The sequence below is a fragment of the Eucyclogobius newberryi genome, unplaced genomic scaffold (assembly GCF_026437365.1).
Source record: "Eucyclogobius newberryi isolate DKJ021-1_F unplaced genomic scaffold, fEucNew1.0.hap1 SCAF_9, whole genome shotgun sequence".
Classification (NCBI taxonomy): Eukaryota; Metazoa; Chordata; class Actinopteri; order Gobiiformes; family Gobiidae; genus Eucyclogobius; species Eucyclogobius newberryi.
Window position 1 is genome coordinate 10,364,670 of NW_027316532.1, and position 20,558 is coordinate 10,385,227.

Genomic DNA, 20,558 nt, shown 5'->3' on the forward strand with positions numbered 1-20,558 from the left:
TGCTCTTAAGCCAAATAATCATTCATCACCAGTTTATCATTTGCTCAATCTGTAGTATTCTGCACAATATATAAAAACGGTAATGAATATATCAATTTAAAAACATAATCTGGATTCCAATGAAAGTGAATATCTTGAGAAAACTTAATCCAAGACAACTTTGAATCATCACTGACAATTTTATGGATGCAATTCTTTTCATACGCTTCGTCCATCGGAAACATATACTTTTATCATATACATATCGTGTACTTTTATCATATACTGTACATATCGTGTACTTAAAAGAAACTAAGCGCTTCCTCCAGTGTCATTTAAAAAAGAAAATGCTGCTGGCTCAATAAGCACAATCATCTTCTTTGTCAAACTGTCAAGAAAATAAACTCTACGTAAACTAAGGTGAAAAGCGGAGCCTGGGGCAGAGCGCAGAGAGGAGCTGAACAACAGGGTTAGTGTTGTTGGCTGTCTCCTGCTCCTGTCGTCTCCTCTGAACCTGCCCAGACACGCAGCCCCTTAAAACACAGGAGCCGTCTACTCAGGACAACTCCACTCAACCCCATTCATCTCAATTCAATGGCTTTTGATTCCTGGTTAAATATTTGTTCAGTTGGAGGACAAGAGATTACAAGTGTTTTTTTTGTCTATTGCAGCATTAATTTTAAGTAAATTGAAGCGCACTGACTTTTGGCACAACAATACAATTCAACCCCGAGTCCAGACCGTGATCTGGACTGACTCTGAAAATGAAAACGCCCGGAACACTTCCTGAGCTTTTACTAATGTTAAAATGTTGGCCGTGGCTGGAGAGCCGCGGCGCGGTCAAATGACCGCGCAGTTTCAGGGACCGCGGCATTTCCCATATGGCAGGTTATAGCCTCAGGGCTTACCCTAACTCTAACTCTAACTCTAACCCTAAAACACGGTCAAATAGCGGCGCAGTTTCAAGAGCTGCGGCTGGCACAAAAATAACATGGCAGTTTCGGCCGCGGCTTTGCAGACACTCCCTAAAATGTTAGCAGGAGTTAGGAATAATTCACACTTTGTAGAAGGAGACGGCGTAAACATGGAGACGATTGTTCAGTTCTACCTCGTCACAAAACAGTTTTCCTCTACATTTTTGACATTGACAATTTACTTCATTTGGTTTCACATGCTTTCAAATATATATATTTAACTGGTTAATATACATACACAAAAATACATAAAATAACAATGTTCGAAAGCTCTTAAAAAGCCAGAATATAGAGTAGAATATATCGGTAGTACTTTTAAAAATTGCTATTTGATCAAATCTGGTGAACAAGGCCAAATAACAACTTCATTTAACTTAAAAACAGAAGCCACGAATGGTCCTCCAATGTATATCAATGCGCGGCCAAACCATTTCATCATGTTCAGGCAAAAGCACTGCGTTTTAAAGTACTGCGGTTTAAAAGTACTGTGTATAATGTACTGTGTGTTCTTCGTGACTCGATGACACAACAAATCATATTCAAAAACATTGAGGAGAGGAAACTGACACTTGAGAACGATTCAAACTTTGATTCGGGGCCAAAAGGTTAAGTCGCTTCAGAGAAAACAAAGATGGGCTATTTTGGGTTCATGATCGTACTGATCTGATGAGACATGAGGATAAATAGTTTGTAAAAGAGAATCATTACAGCTGAAGTGCTGCTAGTCATTGATTCTAAAAGTACATTATTTGCCGTGTCTTTTGTAATAATTGCTCGCTCTGCTGCTTGAACACTTCCCGCTCTTCACAGCCCGAGCTCAAACTGTAGTTGTGGATATTAATAGTAAACAGTTGTGGTGCTGCTTCAGAGTCAGAGTGCATGTTCCAGTCATAATATCAAATCAAATCAAATCAATTTATTTTTGTAAGGCCCAAAATCACAACAACAGTTGCCTCTGAGGGCCAATACGATTGTGATAGTGTCGTTCAGGGAGATCCAAACAGATCTGAGCAGCAGAGGCTCCTGGGTGTTCTGCTCCTGTTCACTGGCACTGAACAACTGTTCTCAGAAACCATGTGAGCCACTGTCAGACTTATGTATATGAAGATCTTTGAAAACTACCACCCACAGCCACACCCGCCCCATGTTGTTTTTCAGCGTGAATCTCTCACTTTTGCATCGAGACGGATCGAGACACGTGTGTATTGTGACATTTAATGATGCATCGATACATCATGGCACGAAGCATCGTTACACCCCCACTAAATACATATTATATATGGTATATTATATATGGTAGATAGACTATGGTCGACTGGACACGGTTTTTGAAATACATTTTCTCATATTGATCTGTCTTGATTAGATTGTAATTGGCTTGCCTCTGTACTTGGTGTAAATAGGAGCCTTTTCCAGAGCCTTTTCCAGGGAGTGGGGCCAGGGGGCCACTTTGTTACCTTCTCGACCTTGATGCGGTGTAAAGAGGCGGGACTTGGCCAGTCCATATATGGTGATAGTGTATGAACTTATGGTTGACAACTGTGGTGTTCAAAAGAAAGAAGTGAGCAATAAAAAGGTTTGATTTTCAGTTTTTCAAATTGCTCCCAAACTTTAAAATAAATAAATAAAATAAAACCTTTAAATACAGGCAGGAGCGTTTATTTAATTCACCTTTATTTGTTCTGTGCAAAGCGGAGAACTTCACCCTCGGGTGCCTGGAAACCAAGACTAAACCAAAGACTAAACCAGGTCCAAACCCCAGAGGCGCTGAGCACAGAACCCGGAGCAGTCGGCGCTCACATCTCTGCTAATAAACTCAATTTGTGATCAATAAAAGAGGGCAGCAGCAGCAGCAGAGCCACGGCAGCAGATGATCCCGAAGCGCACCCCCCCAGACAGTGACGATGACCCGCATTAGTCCCAGTGCTAGGCCTCTGAGTCCTTGGTGATGGTTGTCACCCAGTGCAGATGGTGTGTTCTGTGCTCAGCACCGTTACACACAGCTGGACACCTGCGTGCTTGGTGGGATGCTGCATGGCCCGGAGGGAGCGAGGACAGAGCCCACTGTGGTCAGCTCACTGTGGTCAGCCCACTGTGGTCAGCCCACTGTGGTCAGCTCACTGTGGTCAGCTCACTGTGGTCAGCTCACTGTGGTCAGCTCCAGAGCCATGTGCCGGAGCTGAAAGTCTGATGTACGTGTGGATCAAGTCCTCTCGTGATGTGCTGTCAGTCTGAGCCAGGACAAGGATTTTGGGTGAATGCGACGAACATTTCTCTCTGAGCTGAGCACATTCAAGTCTGCACGATCCAGTCTAGTCCAGTCTGGTCCAGTCAGGTCATACAAATGCCAAATGCTGTACGTGGAGGTGTCCAGTAAATACCTTTAAGAGCCGAGTGCCTAACAGCGCTGTTTACGTGAGTGGGAGACTAAATGTTACCACGTAAAATCAGACAATATTCATTATTCCATCATAGATCATCGTATCACTTAGAGCTAGGTTTCGATTCAAATATCAAGAATCGATTTGATTCCGATTTTTACGTTTCAAAATCAGATTCCATACGATTCTCTCCGATTTCGATTCGATCCGGGGGTTAATGTTATTAAAAATGAAAAATGTATTTGAACCGTTTCCTTCACTTCATGACTGTGTAGAGAAGCAACATATTAAAACTAGTATTGTATCAATATTAAACAGCAAATCTTACAAGTATTGGTAGTTACTGATGGAAGACTGATGAAAAGGTTAAGGGTCAATCTACCTTCAAGAAAGATAATCCAGGAGTCTTGAATTATCTTTCTTGAAGGCAGATTGAAGTTCACTGAGGGAAATGTAGAAAATAATTAAAAAAAAAAAAAAAAAAATTGATCTTTGGACGTACGACTCGATAATCGGTCATTAATATGACCGATTATCGATTGATATGAATATCACTTATGACCATGAAGGGTGTTTTATTATTTCATCCATATGGAGATAATAACACGACTCAGTGCATTTGTTTTGAAGTTTCTGGCTATTGACAGAATGCACCAGACCACGTCCTCAAGTTGCTTCACTTCCTCTCATACTTAGGCGTGAGCCACGCCCTGCAATGTCATCAATTGCACCGACGCAATGTTAGGAAATAAGCTCTGTAGCGCCCATGTTAAAACACTGCCCATTATCTGTGCCATTTCACACAAATAATCTCATTTTGTCCTCCAAAGTCTGACCTCTGCTCAAAACCACGTTCGACTGTGGACCTCTCCATTAAAAAACCTCCCAAATAATTGCCAAATTCACACGACTTGATCTCGATCTTTCGATCTGTCGATCTTTTGGTTCATTTCCCAGCCCAAGGCCTAAAGTGAGCAAACAGAAGCAGCAGAACACAGAACAGCCCCAAAAGGGAACATTCAATGCTATAATATCTCAATTGAATTGTGGGCAAGTAATAAGTTTGTAATAAGTAATGCTGAGCCTGGTGTCATATATTTGGCAATATTAAAAATCAAATGACCATGAAACTATTCCTTTTTATCTTCCAATTTATCCTGGCAAAATCCTCACTTTTACACCTTTACTTCAGTCACAATCTGTAGTATTGTTCGAGCTCATGGAATTTGTAATGATTAAAGTGAGAAAGCTCTATTATTAAAGTAAAAATATTTATTGTAAAGAACGTTGTTCTTGAATGTTTTATTAATGTGCATGTAAAGAATGATGGTAAATCATGTCAATACTTCATCTATTTAATCTTAACACGTGTTATTTTGCATGCTCTTATTTTAGCGTGGTCTCATTTTTTTTAACCATTAATGTTTAACTAACTATTAACTAACTTTAAATAACTATTAATGGTTTTATTTTGAGCTTTACTTACAAAACAGGTTCCTAATTTGTAAATTGTGTTCACCAATATGGCAATAAAACCTTTCTGATTCTGATCAGACCTTAAATAACCTTAAATAGGATCATTCTTCAGAGCAGCTTGAAAAGCACACGTACCTTCCTGCAGGACGTCCCGCAGTGTGACCCGCTCCCTGGAGATGGCGATGTCCTTCACTTTGGCTTTGGCTTCGATCAGAGTGACGCTCCTCAGGTCGTTCTTCTCGATCCGCAGAGAGGGGTAACCTGCACGGGACAGGCCCAGACATGTGTCAGAGGAAACACACATGTCGGTGCGTCTAAAGGAGACTCTATGACCCGAGAACTTGTTGTATTGCAATAATGCTCGTGATATTTTCAGTGTCAGGTGGATTCAAACCAAACTATGAACTGCCACGTAAACACTTTCAGAGCTTATGTTTAGTACCAGTTATGTTCTAGTTTAGATTAGTTGGATTAGTCTAAAGAAATGGTGTTGGTTATCAATCATTTAAAAATTCAAAATATGTTTTCAACAGTTGATGATGAAAGTAAAGTCAATTTACAGCCTTTTCAGGACTCACTGGCCTAAAACGCAATGATAAGTTCAGACCAAACACAGTGAAACCAAGACTAAAGACAAAGAAACTATCAAAAACAATGACTTTTCCCCAAAGTTTAGAGACATTCAAACACAGAGCTACAGATAATAATGTTTAAATGTGAAATCTTCTAAAATAATGCAATACATTGAGCAGAGTATTATAGTGCGTTGGCAGATAGGGCCATATATTTGTGCAGTCAATTCAAAGAACTTCAGCATTTACAAGAAACCGACTTCCTGCTCCAAACCTTGTCCCCGATTACAGCAGCTCTATGACTTAATCATGTCGTTATGTAAGAGCTCAGACCAGTCTTTTCTCTAATCTACACTTCACTAACTTTGCACAACTTCTATTCTAAAACGCTTCACATAATTATATTGTTTTATACAACCTGCTATATCCATTTAAATGAATACAATAGATGTTATACAAGTGACATTACAAGACATTATTTGAGGGCAGATAGGCTGAAATAATAATATAATAATAGTTTATTTTAAAATTTCACACAAAACATTGATAGGTTAGGGCGCCCCCTCGTGGTTTAAAAGGGTAAGTCAAAATGTTTAAAAGCCTACGAGACATTTTCATCATTGTAAAATCAATTAGATTTGAATGTAGATGGTTTATTTAGAAAAATATTTAACTCTCAATACAAACCATTTTGTTTGTGTGCTAGTGCGACATACTTAAATGATATCATGAAAAGCTGAGGGACAGTGGCAGTCGAGCTGATCACTGCTAATACATATTATAGGCATAAAGCAGATTTAAAAAAATTTTTATTCCCGACCTGACTCACACTTACTTTTGGGTTCGTGGGGGGGGGCACCAGGGTTTTGGAAGGAGGAGGCAGCAAGCTGGAGAATGGGTGCAGAGCCAGGGTGATTATCTGATGGAGAGGAAAGGGTGAGGGAGAACAGACAGGGGTGGATTAAAAAGAGTGTAATGGGCAGAAAAAACAATCACAAATGCAGACATACAAAAAGGCAAGAGGGTTAAGGAAATGCACAGATGTGACATGTATTATCCAGAAGAGGGCGCCAGCACACCACAGACAAACTGAGAAAGGCACAAAAGACATGTTTCTGGTCTTATGAGTATGGTTCACACATCTCAGAAACAAACTACGACATGAGAATTGTGTTAATAATGATTGCTGTGTCTGGACTGTAGAAAGACTAAACAAGTTTAACTCAACCTATTTGAAAGAAAAACAGGACTAAAGCCCAGGTAAACACAACTTAAAATATGTTTACTTGTCCTCAACCAATGTAGGACAAAACTAGACCAAAACGACCATGTATTTGCTTAAATGTTATTTCACACAGTATTACCTCCAGTCCTCATCTCAGAGCACGATAACCACAGAAAATACTTTTTAGCACCACCCAAAAGCACAAATTTAATAAAGTTCAAATCATTTCATAAAGCAGATTGTCAAAGAGGACATTGTGAGAATAATTTGATTGGAGAGATCGGGTTGGTCTTGTGACGGTCAAGAAAAGGCTCTTGATTAACTTTAAACAACAAACTCAAATGGGACGAGATTCCAAAGCACGTCACACGAAGATTTAAACAGTAAAATCATTTCAAATTTAACTTTGACTAACTATGTTTTGTTGCAGAAATAGTAAACAAGGTCAATTTAAGTGAGTGAAAATGTCCGTAATGTTGTCATTTTGTGGCTAAGAATAAAACTGAAAGATCAATGCCATCACTCTCACATGTAGCACTCTCTGTTGAGTCCTACGCTCTGATCAGTCTGAGAGATCGGCAAAAGGTGGAACATCAGCATGAATATATGAAGCTGATTGGTCGAAGAGTCACAACAGCAGAACAAGCCCAGAAATCAAACTCTGGTAAATCCAGTTGAGAGAAAAGCACAGACATCTTTCACATCCACAAGCTCCACGTGCACAGTTCAAAAACAAAACAGTAGTGTTTCTGCCAACATGAAGTACGTCGTAGGCGTGGCCTTTGGCTCCTCCCAAACCCACAGTGCTGCCCTAGGATTGGCGGTCTAATCACCTGATTGACTTCTTTCAGATACATTGCTCGCACTTTGCTGTGTGAAGTGTGAAGTGTGAAGTGTGAAGTGTGAAGTGTGAAGTGTGAAGTGTGAAGTGTGAAGTGTGAAGTGTGTATGTGTATGTGTATGTGTATGTGCATGTAGTTTACACAATGCTTTACAGTTAGAGTGTCAGGATTTCACTTTTCACACGTAACCTCTTGATATCATAAACTCCTGTGGGGCAGGGGTTTTCTTAAAAGTCATGCCAGATCTCCTTTGGCTTAATAAAGTGCAGCCTGCACACAATTACACCAGGTACTCGCCTGAAACTCTAACAGAACTTGAGAATGTAGTTTCTTTGTCAGATTTTTACATGAGAGTATAACTGGAATATCATTAGGTTTGGGTTTTCCAACTTGTACTTACGGCTGCTATATGTTTGATTAATCTGTGAAACAGTTGTAACAATATTTTTTGAGATTGTAAAAGTTGTATTTATACAAATAAAGTAAATTTTTTTAGTAAAGTAAAGTTTTGCTGCAGTACCAATGGCCTGGCCACTTGTCTAACTGAGGACAAAAAGCTAAAGTAAGAAGATGACCGAGTTATTAGTCTCTATGCATCTGTATTTTATGCCTGTAACATATTAACACGCCCTCTGAACATCTCATCTCTCTTATGGTAATGCACATGAGGCATTAGCGGTTATTGTACCAATGCTAACTTTACATTAGTGCAGCACTTCTAAAAATACTATTTAACTTGATAACTTCAGCTTGTGAAAAGGATACTTTTATACTTGTCAAAAACAGTTTTCATCTGAATCTCATGACACTAGCTTAGTGAATTAGGACATTTGCAGCCTGTTATCACATTTAGAGAGGCATGCAGAGCTTTTATGCACCAATGTTCCCTTTGGCTGCTCCAAAATTAAATCATTGCCAATGTGGTTTGAACAAATACAGAGCAGTAATGGAGGACGTGTAGAGTTGATGGAGGATGAGGTCAGTGATGTGGGGACATGGGGTCAGTTGTCTTACTAGTGACTGAGGTGGCGTTGTTGGGGGTGTCGGCCCGGAGGTACTGCGTGGTCTGCGTGGAGGGCTGCGACAGGCCCTGGGAGCTCCCGCTGTCACTCACACTGAGGAGAAAAGACTATATGAGATGCATGAAGTTGTAATGAACACAATATGATTTCCTTTAAACCGAGAAGCACTGAATACAGCATCACTGAAGGCAGCATCACACAGCCTGAGACACTTTCAGCTCCAACATTACAAGTGCATTGGTTTTCACAAGCCATTACTTTGCACTATAGGATGTACTGAACATCACAATGAGCATAAAATGCACCTAGTCACATTGGCTCGGTCATAGTGAGAGTAATAGTGCCCGAGCCTAAACCAAAAATAACAGAATTTGGTTCATTGGCCCCTGAAGATTAATTAAATAAACAAGACAAAGTCAAATACATGAATGAAGAAACACATTTGATGTTTGGTATCTCATTTATAAATAGAGATAGCAAAAAGTCAGAGGCATCAATGTCAAGTATATTTATGATTATGATACTTTACATTTTTTCTAACCCCATCCTGACCTCTACAGGTCATATAAGGACATGTTTAACTTTGTGTCATCATCAACATAAGTTCTGTGTGTGCAGTGAGCTGGAGGGAAAAAGCATCTCATATTTTATGTATAAATGAAGTTAGTTGCTGAAATTAGATCTGTGACAACCCTTTTTAAGTGAGGTCTTTTTTGAAAGAGGAAGGATGTGATCTGATTTCCAACAAGATTAATCAAATTTCCCTGGAGCCTACAGCATTTTAACTTCAGTATACTAAGCATTTTCATGTGCAAACTTGCTGCACAGTTGACCCATTTTGGAGCTCTGGGAGAGTGAAACGCTGCAGCAAAGTGTGACGCACCTGTCCTCCATCTCCACCCTCTTCATGCTGTGCAGGTGGAGAATGGCCAGAACAATGGCAACCAGGAAAATCACGATACAGCACACGCTCACGCTGATGTAGAAGACCTGGGTGGAGGTGGTGGGGGTCGTCACATCTACTGGGTGAAGGACAAAAAACACACACAAATGAGAGACCACACAATGAGTCTCTTTGTTTGTACCGTTCCAAACACAGGTTCATGAAAGCTTGTACCAGAAAATGCATCATAATTGAATGTGAACTTTAAAAGGTTATCGATTCATGTACTTTAAACGTTACATCTTTAATGATAATAACATGAAACGGTGATAGCATTTTAAAAGGAGACTAAAGATGAGCGCTTCTTCATGCCTCGCTGTATTTAGTTAAATCCAACCGTCACTTCCTCAGAGCCTGAAGGAAAAGTACACACCGGCCTTTAACCGTCTGAGTAAAATATCAATCACAAATGCGTGATCACAAAAGTGTTCAAATTGGGTCCTGTGAGGGGTAATGGATGCCTGGAGCAGGACAGTCTCTCTTACTGCCCCATGTCTGAAAGCGTTTCTCATTACCCCCTCAGATCCAGGGTCCTCCAAGGGCCCCGGGTTCCTTAGGCCTACCCAAGCAGAAAGACGGCCCGCTAATGGCACTTTGTTACTGGGCAGAGGGCTTACAAAGAGCATGAATAAATCCCAACCCCTCCACAGCCGGGACGGGGGGGAGAGGAGGAGCTGACCCCATCCCGAACAAGACTTGGACCCTCTTGGCTGTATTAGTTGTAGGAAGAGAAGCAGCTGGGGTTGATCTACCGGCACCTCACTCTAATAAATGAAGTTTAGGTTGAGAGAAGTACTTACAGTCAGGCCGTGGCAGCGTGCTGTTTGGAAGAGTGGGACGGTTCGGATCAGGATCTATTTCTGGAGACAAAAAAAGAGAAAAGACATTACAGTACTAATAAAATAAAGGGTGGAGGATGACTTTCAAGCAACTTAATTACCGGGTATATGATAAGAAAGCGCACTATAAATGCTATAATGACTTGATTATAGCAGAATAGGGCTGACTCGTTAGTTTTATAGTGTAGTAAGCATAGATTAGTATCATACAGGATAACATCACTTCTCATTTCTGGCAAGTAGGCAGCTACATTCAAGGCAATAAAATATAAAAGACTAAACTGCAATAAAATGTAAAACTTTAGAATTGAAACACTTGAATGAAGAATGTATGCCACCGTAAATATTTCACTTTTTTTCACAAATAACTATATTTTCATGGTTCTAAAGCATTGTACAATTCTACTGTGTGATACTGACTCTTGTAACACATTTTCCTCCTCTTGAAGTTGAGCACTGTGTAGTTGTTTGCGTGGACGGTCAGATTGAGCTGCACGGTCACCACAGCTTCTCCGTCCACCTTCCCCGAGCAGAACAGGTCCACTCTGAACACTACACACACATGCGCACAATCAGTCTATTTACAACTATTTGCAAAAACGTACATGTTTTCAATGAATATCTATGAAACATTTCAGTTAAAACATTTATTGTTTCAGATTAAGTCATTTTCATAACTGCACAAACAAAAGTTTAGAATGTAACTGTGGTTCTTTGAACACTGGATGAAAGGGGATGAAATGGACCTGTATAACTAGCATGAACACGTTATATTACTGTACTTTGGATTAATGCTAGATCTGCCGGTTAAGAGAGAAAACATTTTTTTTTCTGGAGAGTGACACGTACATCCAAAGTTAAAGAAGAGTGTTACAAAAGTAAGACTATAGCTAAAGAATGAAGTCTGCACAGCTCAAATAGCTCCATTATCATGCACCACAGATACATTGGGGAACTAATGTATCTCTTTTAGAGAAAAACATGGAATATTAAAGATGGAATACACTGCAATATTGAAATTGAAAGCTGAAAACAACGTTTTAAGTGTTTTGCCCTCATTTAGTCATAGCAAAGAACTGGGTCGCATGTTTTAAGGACGGCATATGCATTTTGCTGAGCAAGCGTACCATATATGCTTCATTAATGTACTTGTGGCACGGGATATTATTATTTGATCTATTAGCTTTACTTTAGGTCTAAACCTTTCCATAAAGCACTTCAATCTTCTCTTTGCTTTAGTGACAGATGAAAGCCATAGTACAGCGCACTGATTAAACCAATAAAACATTGTAAAATGAAAAGTATAGTTTCATTGTAATAGACTAATTGTTGTTGTTCTAAGTTGGCTCAAGTTACTGGTGATGCACGGTGTGTCTTTTACCCACAAAATTATCCTTTCAGAGCGGCTCGAGTTGGGCCGGGTAATAAAAGGCTTGTATGTGCGTGCGTGGTACATGTGTTACTTTGCGTTTAGCCGTGTCTAAATTCATTTCCCCATTAGGCTCGTTCTCTGTGAATATGAGGCAGATTGTACTGTTCTCACTGGTGTCTCTGTGTGAGCTGATTTACATGTCCAACTCCACGTCTGCTCTGAGCCTTCCACCAATCTATTAAAATATCTGGATAGGGTTAAGCTAGCTTAAACCTGCTCGCTCCCCTCACTCGTCTCTGCTCTCAGCTTAGTACTTTTCTGGATCAAGACCTATAACATTACATTTGTGTGCATGTTTCTAATTACAGCAGGAGGGTGCCGTGGTGACATGTGTTTGACGTTGGTTGTTCTATTTGATCACGGTTAATTTACTATGTCACTCCCAAGTCTCGTTCCCTTTCACACTACAGTATTTACAGTTTACTGTTCAGTCTCGTAACAAAAGACAAATCTGCCTTGGATATTGTCATTGAAAAAGGTCAAATCGACTATTGCCATTGGCCATCGATTGACCAAACTTTGAAAGGAAAAATAACTGTCGGGGAAAATCCTTATATCGGTCAAACGCTAAATACTTTCTGCTTGAACTGAATTAATTGACAAACCAGATGGGACACGAGGGAGCTCGCCCCGACTGGAGATGTTGCTCAGAGGTGGGTTCATGGCCGAAGGATTTTCCACGTGGTATGAGAGTCTGTATTCAACCTTTAGAGACATCACAACATTACCATAACATTACTTTAATACTTTACCTCTTCCATCGCCATCATCATCAGAATACCTCACCTTTTCTTTGGAGTGCCAGCTGAAGTGCAGGTTGCTGGTGTCACTGGGCACGGGCAGCGTGAAGGACAGAGCATAGTAATTCACCAAATCGTCCCTCATATAGTACAGCTCTGCATCAAGACCTGAGCAATAAAGAGAGAGGGACATGAGTGAGTTTAAGCGGTCGAAACAAACAAAGACAGGAATTTCACATTTTCATTAGGTCCGTTTAAGCAGATAGGAAGCTTTGGTCCATTCTTTACAGAACCAAAACATGTAGGTTTTCTGCTGGTTTTGTAGAAGTATATATTCAAGAGTAACAGTACAAAGCCAATTTAAGTGCTGTAGTAAGTGGGGTGGAGTGACCACATCTGTGAGCACTTGAGCTCCTTTAGTGCCTAAAAGAGAAACTTCAAAACACTTCAAACACCGAGGCCACCACTAAAGCACACAGCAATTTTCTGTCCAGAAAACACAAAAAACATGGGCAGATGAAGGGTTAAAAAGGAGAGGAATGCTTTAAAAGTAATTACAATGCACAATGTTAACTATGTCAATAGAAAAGGAGTTTTACAATTTGGAACACTTGTACCAAACTTTAGTTTTGATAAAAACTCCAACTTAAGGCGGGGAACAAGACTTTATTGTTGTAAATAAATGCATTTAGTTTAATCCCCTATCGTAAAAGCAGCAGCAGAAGAATCAGCTGATCAGCGTTGCCTTGGCGATCCACCGCGACTTCACTTTGCAGTTGAACAAAGCTGTTCTATATCACATGCTCAAAAATAAATATACTGTCCCAATGGGATTAAATTGTGAGAGTAGGAATGAGTTACAGTAGATATTCTTCTATAATAACTACCCGTATTTTCGGACTATAAGTCTATAGTTAAGGCTATAGTTTTAGCCGGGGTGCAACTTATACTTATACTTATATATTCGGAGCGACTTATTTGGGATATTATTTGTTATTTTCACACTGGCAACCTTATTTCATACTCCAATGCGACTTATGTTTTTTTCTTCTCTATTATGCATTTTTGGCCGGTGCGACTTATACTCCAGAGCGACTTATGGTCCGGAAAATACGGTAGCTACTTCCTCCTTCTGCTGTATGAAAATCTGGTAATGCTGTTTTAATGATATACAATATCTGTACTTCATAATCATCATAGTTGTAATAGTTTTTGTGGAAAATGCTAAGTATAAAGGCTGCACTAGCCTGTACTTGGCCGCTGCTGAGTGAAGAGTTGCTTGCATTGTTGAGGCTGGTGAGGTCTGTTTGCGTGAGTTCTGCAGGTCAAATAAGGCTACCAACAAGCAGCCGTATTATTAGAGATTTGTTTGTAATTTAATAGTTACTTTATCATGTATCGTAATTAGTTATTAATGCAGTAACGTTTGTGGAGTTGTAACATAATATAACCATTCAATTACTTGCCCAACTGTGGCATTCTGTTGTTTTTAACTACAATCCACATATCCGAGTACAACCTTTGCCTTGTCCCGTCCACGTCTGCACTCCAGTCTCTATCGGAAACCAGAATGTGAGTTGGTTTCATTAAAATTCACGCTGTAATCCGAGTGTATTGCTGAAATCCCCGGCCGCGGCCCGGGGCAGTGTTTGCAGAGATTGAAAGCATCTCGGTGGCAGAGTGGGTCCGTCTATCAGTCTGAGAGGATCTAGTTTAAAGACTGTGGAGGAATGTGCCCAGGCCCCCGTCCCACCCCTTGTACTATGCACCCCTCTGTGCCCCCGGGCCGTCCCATACACCTCTCTCACATATTCAATTAAAAACAGTCCAAGCCGCTGCCAGCTCGATATCAGGAAGAGTCACGGGACGAAGATGAGGGGAAAACTGCATCATCACATCACCTCATTTGTATTTTAAATGAAAAATACACAGCTGCATGACAATTGTATGAAATGATTTATTGCCCCTTTATATGATGTTTACTGCATAATCCTTGCACCACGAGCCACAGGTGACGCAGAGAAAATGAATGATTGAATCCACTGCAGTGTTAGTCTCTATTAAGAGCGTTCAGACCGAGTCCCACTGACAGCTTTAACATCACATTCACATGAGATCTCCTGGTTTCTTCTGGAGGGTTTAGGTCCATCAGCCTCTGGCCACACAGAGCCTGCTGAACTGTATATATTGTTATCGTAATACAAAACGTAACACATATTTTTCTAGTATCATTTAGCCCTATTGTAAGAGAATAGTCCCAACTCTCTTATGATAAAAGAGCTATGTTAAAACACATTTAAAGTTCTAATCTAACTTTCGAGCTCTGCCAAATCCAGTTTCTTTATAATGCACTGATGTTTCAAGCATTACTTTGCAGGCGTCTTAAAGGACAAATATTAAGCATGATTTCTATTAGTATTAGTCTTTAAACATGCTCTTGGTACCTTCAGTTTGGCAAAAAATTTAGAATCTCTGCCAGCCGCTCTGAGGGAATTACAAACGGTTTAAAGTTTAAAACATTTAAACACTTTACAAGCTGGCCTCTCACTTCCGGGTCATGCAGTTGTTCTGATTGTGATTAGAGGGGAGAATGTCTGGTGGTGATCCTCAGTGCCGTGTCACACTGAGATTCAGAACAGTGTTTTTGTTCGGAGGGGAGAAAACGTCAGGATTCATCAAACGAGTGTGAATGAAGCTAAATGCTACTTCAGATATTTTTGATGAGGAAACGATGTTAGAACATGGTTAAAAGTAGGGGTGCACAATATATTGGCCCAGTATCGGTATAGGCCGATATTGTCATTGAGTAATGACGGTTTCAGTCCAAAAGCAGCGATGTCAGTTTGTGATGTTACGTCGAGGTAAAGTGTTAACTCTGCCGTCTCTTCAGAATCAGAAGAAACAGCAGCTCCGTGAACAGAGGCTGCTATATTCTAACAGAAAAGACAGGAAACTTTAATCCAGTCTTTATTCTGTGTCAAAAAACCCAGGAATGACAAATACAGACTTTTAAAAGCGTATCATTAAACATAGGCCGTGGCTGGAGAGCCGCGGCGTTTCAGGGACCCGTTATAGCCTCATGGCTAACCTTAACCCTAACCTTAACCCTAACCCTAACCTTAACCCTAACCCTAACCTTTACCCTAACCTTAACCTTAATCCTAACCTTAACCCTAACCTTAACCCTAACCTTAACCTTAACCCTAACCCTAACCCGGCGTGGTCTAAAACGGCGCTAAAACGCGGTCAAATAGCGGCGCAGTTTCAGGAGCCGCGGCGCGCGGCCGGCATAAAAATAACATGGCAGTTTTGGCCCCGCGCCGCGGCTCTGCAGACACTTCCTTAAAAATAAGCAATGTTTTTTGTTCTTCTTTAGTTTGAGAGGTTTAAAGAAAGAGAACAGAGTGAGTGTGGGATCAGACACTGAGGCGCGACAGAGACAGAGATGTATATACACATATACACAATATCTCATCTAAATATAACAGGACAATCACAGACTGGAAAAGTGGGAAGGTTGATTTGACTAATAAAGAATAATCATATTGTAGCCAATCACTGAACTAGATCTAAACCTAGTGCTACATCTGCCATATCAAACTAAGAAGGGGATTACATGTTTTAACTGCTTCTGCAGATTTTAAAATGCATTTGATTCTTATTTTAGAATCGAAAATTGTTTGTAGCTAGTATATTTCTTTGATAACAAATATATCTATTTAGAAAATACAATACAATAACTAGAGCTGGGTTTCGATTCAAATTTCAAGAATAGATTCCAATTTTTACGTACGTAAAATTTGAACCGTTTCCTTCACTTCATGACTGTGTAGAGAAGCAACATATTAAAACTAGTATTATATCAATATTAAACAGCAAATCTTACAAGTATTGGTAGTTACTGATGGCTGGAAGACTGATGAAAAGGTTAAGGGTCAATCTACCTTCAAGAAAGATAATCCAGGAGTCCTGAATTATCTTTCTTGAAGGTAGATTGAAGTTCACTGAGGGAAATGTAGAAAAGAATTTTAACTAAAAAATAAATAAAAAAAATCGATCTTTGGACGTACGAATCGATAATCCAGCTCTAACAATAACCATAACAACATTTAGAAAATAACTGCCAATTTTACATAATATGTCTTTAAAAGATAGACCTGGTTTGATCTGGTTTAGTTACATAAATTCAATGATTGAATACACAATTAAAGTATGAACAGAAATAAACACTAAAATATTACTGCGCACATTTGTGCTTTGGTCCGTTTTATTGATGAATGATATTAACATGTGGTGTAACTGCTTGGCCACAGTCTCTTCTCCACATGAGCAGGGCCCGTGTTTCTTTTGGCTTGGATTGGCATATTTATTATCTCTAATTGACAGTTTATCATGTTTGAAGAAAGCAGCTTTCCACATCTCCAACTCTCTAATTGGTCAACTGGCGCAGACTCCCCCCCCCGCTCTTGGAACACGCAGGATTTATTTAGAAAATCCAGAGGTTGACGAGCGTCGTAGTAAAACAACTTCTCCAGAGACATGTCTCTGTCCATCCAGAGACATGTCTCTGTCCATCCAGAGACATGTCGACATGTCTCTGTCCATCCAGAGACATGTCTCTGTCCATCCAGAGACATGTCGACATGTCTCTGTCCATCTGGGAAAGAGAAACTTCTCCCAGATGAGTTCAGCAAGCTTCGTCGACCTGTCTTCGACCTGTCTTCGACCTGTCTTCGACCTGTCTTCGACCTGTCTTCGACCTGTCTTCGACCTGTCTTCGACCTGTCTTCGACCTGTCTTCGACCTGTCTTCGACCTGTCTTCGACCTGTCTTCGACCTGTCTTCGACCTGTCTTCGACCTGTCTTCGACCTGTCTTCGACCTGTCTTCGACCTGTCTTAGACCTGTCTTAGACCTGTCTTAGACCTGTCTTAGACCTGTCTTAGACCTGTCTTAGACCTGTCTTAGACCTGTCTTAGACCTGTCTTAGACCTGTCTTAGACCTGTCTTAGACCTGTCTTCGACCTGTCTTCGACCTGTCTTCGACCTGTCTTCGACCTGTCTTCGACCTGTCTTCGACCTGTCTTCGACCTGTCTTCGACCTGTCTTCGACCTGTCTTCGACCTGTCTTCGACCTGTCTTCGACCTGTCTTCGACCTGTCTTCGACCTGTCTTCGACCTGTCTTAGACCTGTCTTAGACCTGTCTTAGACCTGTCTTAGACCTGGCTTAGACCTGGCTTAGACCTGGCTTAGACCTGGCTTAGACCTGGCTTAGACCTGGCTTAGACCTGGCTTAGACCTGGCTTAGACCTGGCTTAGACCTGGCTTAGACCTGGCTTAGACCTGGCTTAGACCTCGCTTAGACCTCGCTTAGACTCACGCTCATGCTCTGACTCACTCTCCTCCATTCCCCTCCAGCAGCAGCTACAGACCATAAACAAGATTCCACTTCCCTAAGTGCTGGCTGATAAAGGTCCAGTATAAGCCACATGCGACAGAAGGAGAAACGACAAAGCAGCAAAGAAACGCAGTGCCAGCCTGATAATGCTGGTGGAATCATTTCCTGTTTGAGATTTCCATTTCCCTGGGTATTTAACGAGTCATTAACTAGAAGGAGCGGAGACTATGAAATGTTTAAAGGCACGAGAAGTGTAAGACAGAGTATAAAGTCATTTGTCCTGCACTAGCCGGAGCAGAAGAGCTCCTCCATCTCGACGCTCACACACGAGACTGTGTTTAGGTAAGAGGCGTCTGACATTCACCGTCAGCAGACCTGGGACAGTCACAAGAAACATTTAGTAAAGCCAAAGACACTGTATCAGGAATTCAAATATATTGAGGAACATAATGGGCAGTTAAACGCCGTCTTTCAGATATGGCCGATTGTAAAGCTGGACATGTTATAAGGAGACAAATGTTTTAGAATGGGCAGATATCAGTCAGCTGTTATTACGCTCTGGTAATGAAAGAGTTAACCCTGCAGTCTCCTCAGAAACAGGAAGAAAACAACAGCTCCAGGACAGAGGATGTATTCTAAGAACAGGCTGCAAACTTGAACCTGGTCTGAGTCCAAAGAAGCAGAAATGGCAACGCTACAGACTTTTAAAAGCTCTAGAAACGTTTTAGACTGAACTAATAAATAAACGCATGACCAATTCACATGTGCCCCGCAATAAATGCAATGTTTTATTCATAAATGAGTTTAGACACGTTGTAACTTCAGCGAGTGGCTTAAAGAAGAAGAGAGTGTCTGAGGAGAAGAGCGTCGCTGCTGCTGCTGTTACAGGAGGAGGCGGAGCAACACGATGATGACACGCGATTGGAGAGTTCCAAAGACACAATTTAGTCTGAGAAATAATCTAAATAAAACAGGAAATTGAATGGACATGATGGAAGTGTGCGCAGGCTGATTTTACTCTAATAAACATCATAAACATAATATAACCAATTATGTAATCTAAACATCTAACATTTTCCTTTTCCCAAATTAAGTTTATAATGTGTTCTAAGGGGGACGTTTTAACATAGATTTGATCCTAATTTTAGAGGAAAAAAAAAAGGAATTAGTAACAGTAATATTTCTTTGTTCAAAATGACAGACGATGCATGGGAAATATGGGCCTAATATCAAGCTTTTACCATAACATCGGTATCAGTATCGGTGTAAAATGTCCATATCACTAATTGTCCATTTTCCCTTCCGTCCACTTGACCGCTTCACAAGTCGTTCCTTCCCACGCCAATTTTAATCATTTGCCGTCACTTATCAGCCCAGAATCAGGCCCCTCTGACGCTGAAATACTCTGTGGCGTCTGTGGCGTCTGGTCGATGGCGGGATTGTGTTGCAGAGTGAGGGGAACAAAAGGTGGCACTGGCCAGGAGGCACGTCCCGGGACAGAGACGCACAAAAGTCCCGTTGTGTCCGGAGTGGTTACCTCGGCTCCAAAAAGGGTGCACTCCTGAGCGGGCCGCTGATAAACGCCGCCCCAGAGACACAGGAAGGAGGAGTCCAGAGTGTTTTAGACCACGAGAGGAGCAGGAGGCAACGGGCTCAACAAGCGCCACTGTAGGAGACGAGATGCTGGCTAAAAATATCCCAGACAGTGTCAAGTTCGGATTCATTTGCAAACAAAAAAACAAAAGAAACAGCAATTCTGGAACAACTATTGACGCAATGGGTAAGAAAAATCCATACTTTTAGTTCCACCGTCTGCTGTTACCAAAGGATCAAGGAAAACAAGCCACCCATATTATTATAGTAATAAAATATCACCCATATCTTGGACCCTGCTCCCCAACCCAGAAATGCAAACGGTCAGGGTAATCATAATTGTGCCAAATAATCAGGCGATAACGATACTGGAACCGATATATCATCCAGCCCTAGCATATTTATCTACTTTCAGCATAAAACACAACCAAACAGTCGCAACAGACAAACCACGTTGTTAAAACCATGAGTGAGGCCACAGGAAGCTCCTCGTTCTAGACTAGAGTGAGGGGAGAGGCGGGAGTACGAGGTCTGACGCAAAGTAGTGTGTAATTGTGTGGTGGATGATGGCAGTGACAGTGTCCGAGGTGTGAAGTTTGTGAACTGTGCCCTCTTCTGCTGAATCAGCTGTGGACAGACTAATAACAGAGCAAGAGGATGAGAGTGAGGCGTTCTTCCAGGAAACGGACCTCCAAAAGTAGTGAGTGGACTTCATTCACAAGCTTTTAATTCATTCAAGAAAGTGGAGATGACAAAGGGGATACTAAAGTAAGAGTGGGCCTGTATGTTAAAAATATATGTGCAAATTAAGATGATTAAATGTCAATAATAGTATATTACATTGGATTGGCTAAATTAAACTTGTAGAAAAATTTACAGCACAATAACACAGCTTTAAATATGATGATATATTGATATGTTTATAAACCATTATTTACCATAACTTTATATTATTATTATTTTTAAAGATAGACCATGTCCACCAATATTAAAAACATTGAAGTGAAAAATGAACACGCTGGTCATTCTGAAAGTACCACGCTCGACTTATCATGCAGGAAATAACATCCCAGTGTGGAGCCCATAACTCTGGTGGGTTGAGCCATAAATGTAGATTTATGTTCCACTTTTGAGATGTACCC

The 20,558-nt window shown here is 40.7% G+C and overlaps 1 protein-coding gene across 3 annotated transcripts in view; it reads right to left on the minus strand.

The window, feature by feature from the left end:
• The window catches only part of ryk (receptor like tyrosine kinase), a 43,272-nt gene that overhangs the window by 13,551 nt on the left and 9,163 nt on the right, over nt 1-20,558 (minus strand). The window contains exons 2-9 of one of the 3 annotated variants that reach the window (XM_072438738.1): nt 12,472-12,593; nt 12,291-12,390; nt 10,674-10,805; nt 10,215-10,274; nt 9,355-9,490; nt 8,464-8,564; nt 6,218-6,301; nt 4,946-5,071 (exon numbers count right to left, since the gene is read on the minus strand). In XM_072438738.1, coding sequence (XP_072294839.1) covers nt 4,946-5,071; nt 6,218-6,301; nt 8,464-8,564; nt 9,355-9,490; nt 10,215-10,274; nt 10,674-10,805; nt 12,291-12,390; nt 12,472-12,593 — 861 coding nt within the window. Of the gene's footprint in view, nt 1-4,945; nt 5,072-6,217; nt 6,302-8,463; nt 8,565-9,354; nt 9,494-10,214; nt 10,275-10,673; nt 10,806-12,290; nt 12,391-12,471; nt 12,594-20,558 lie in introns of all 3 variants that reach the window. The other 2 variants (XM_072438737.1, XM_072438739.1) reach the window with 2 other exon arrangements.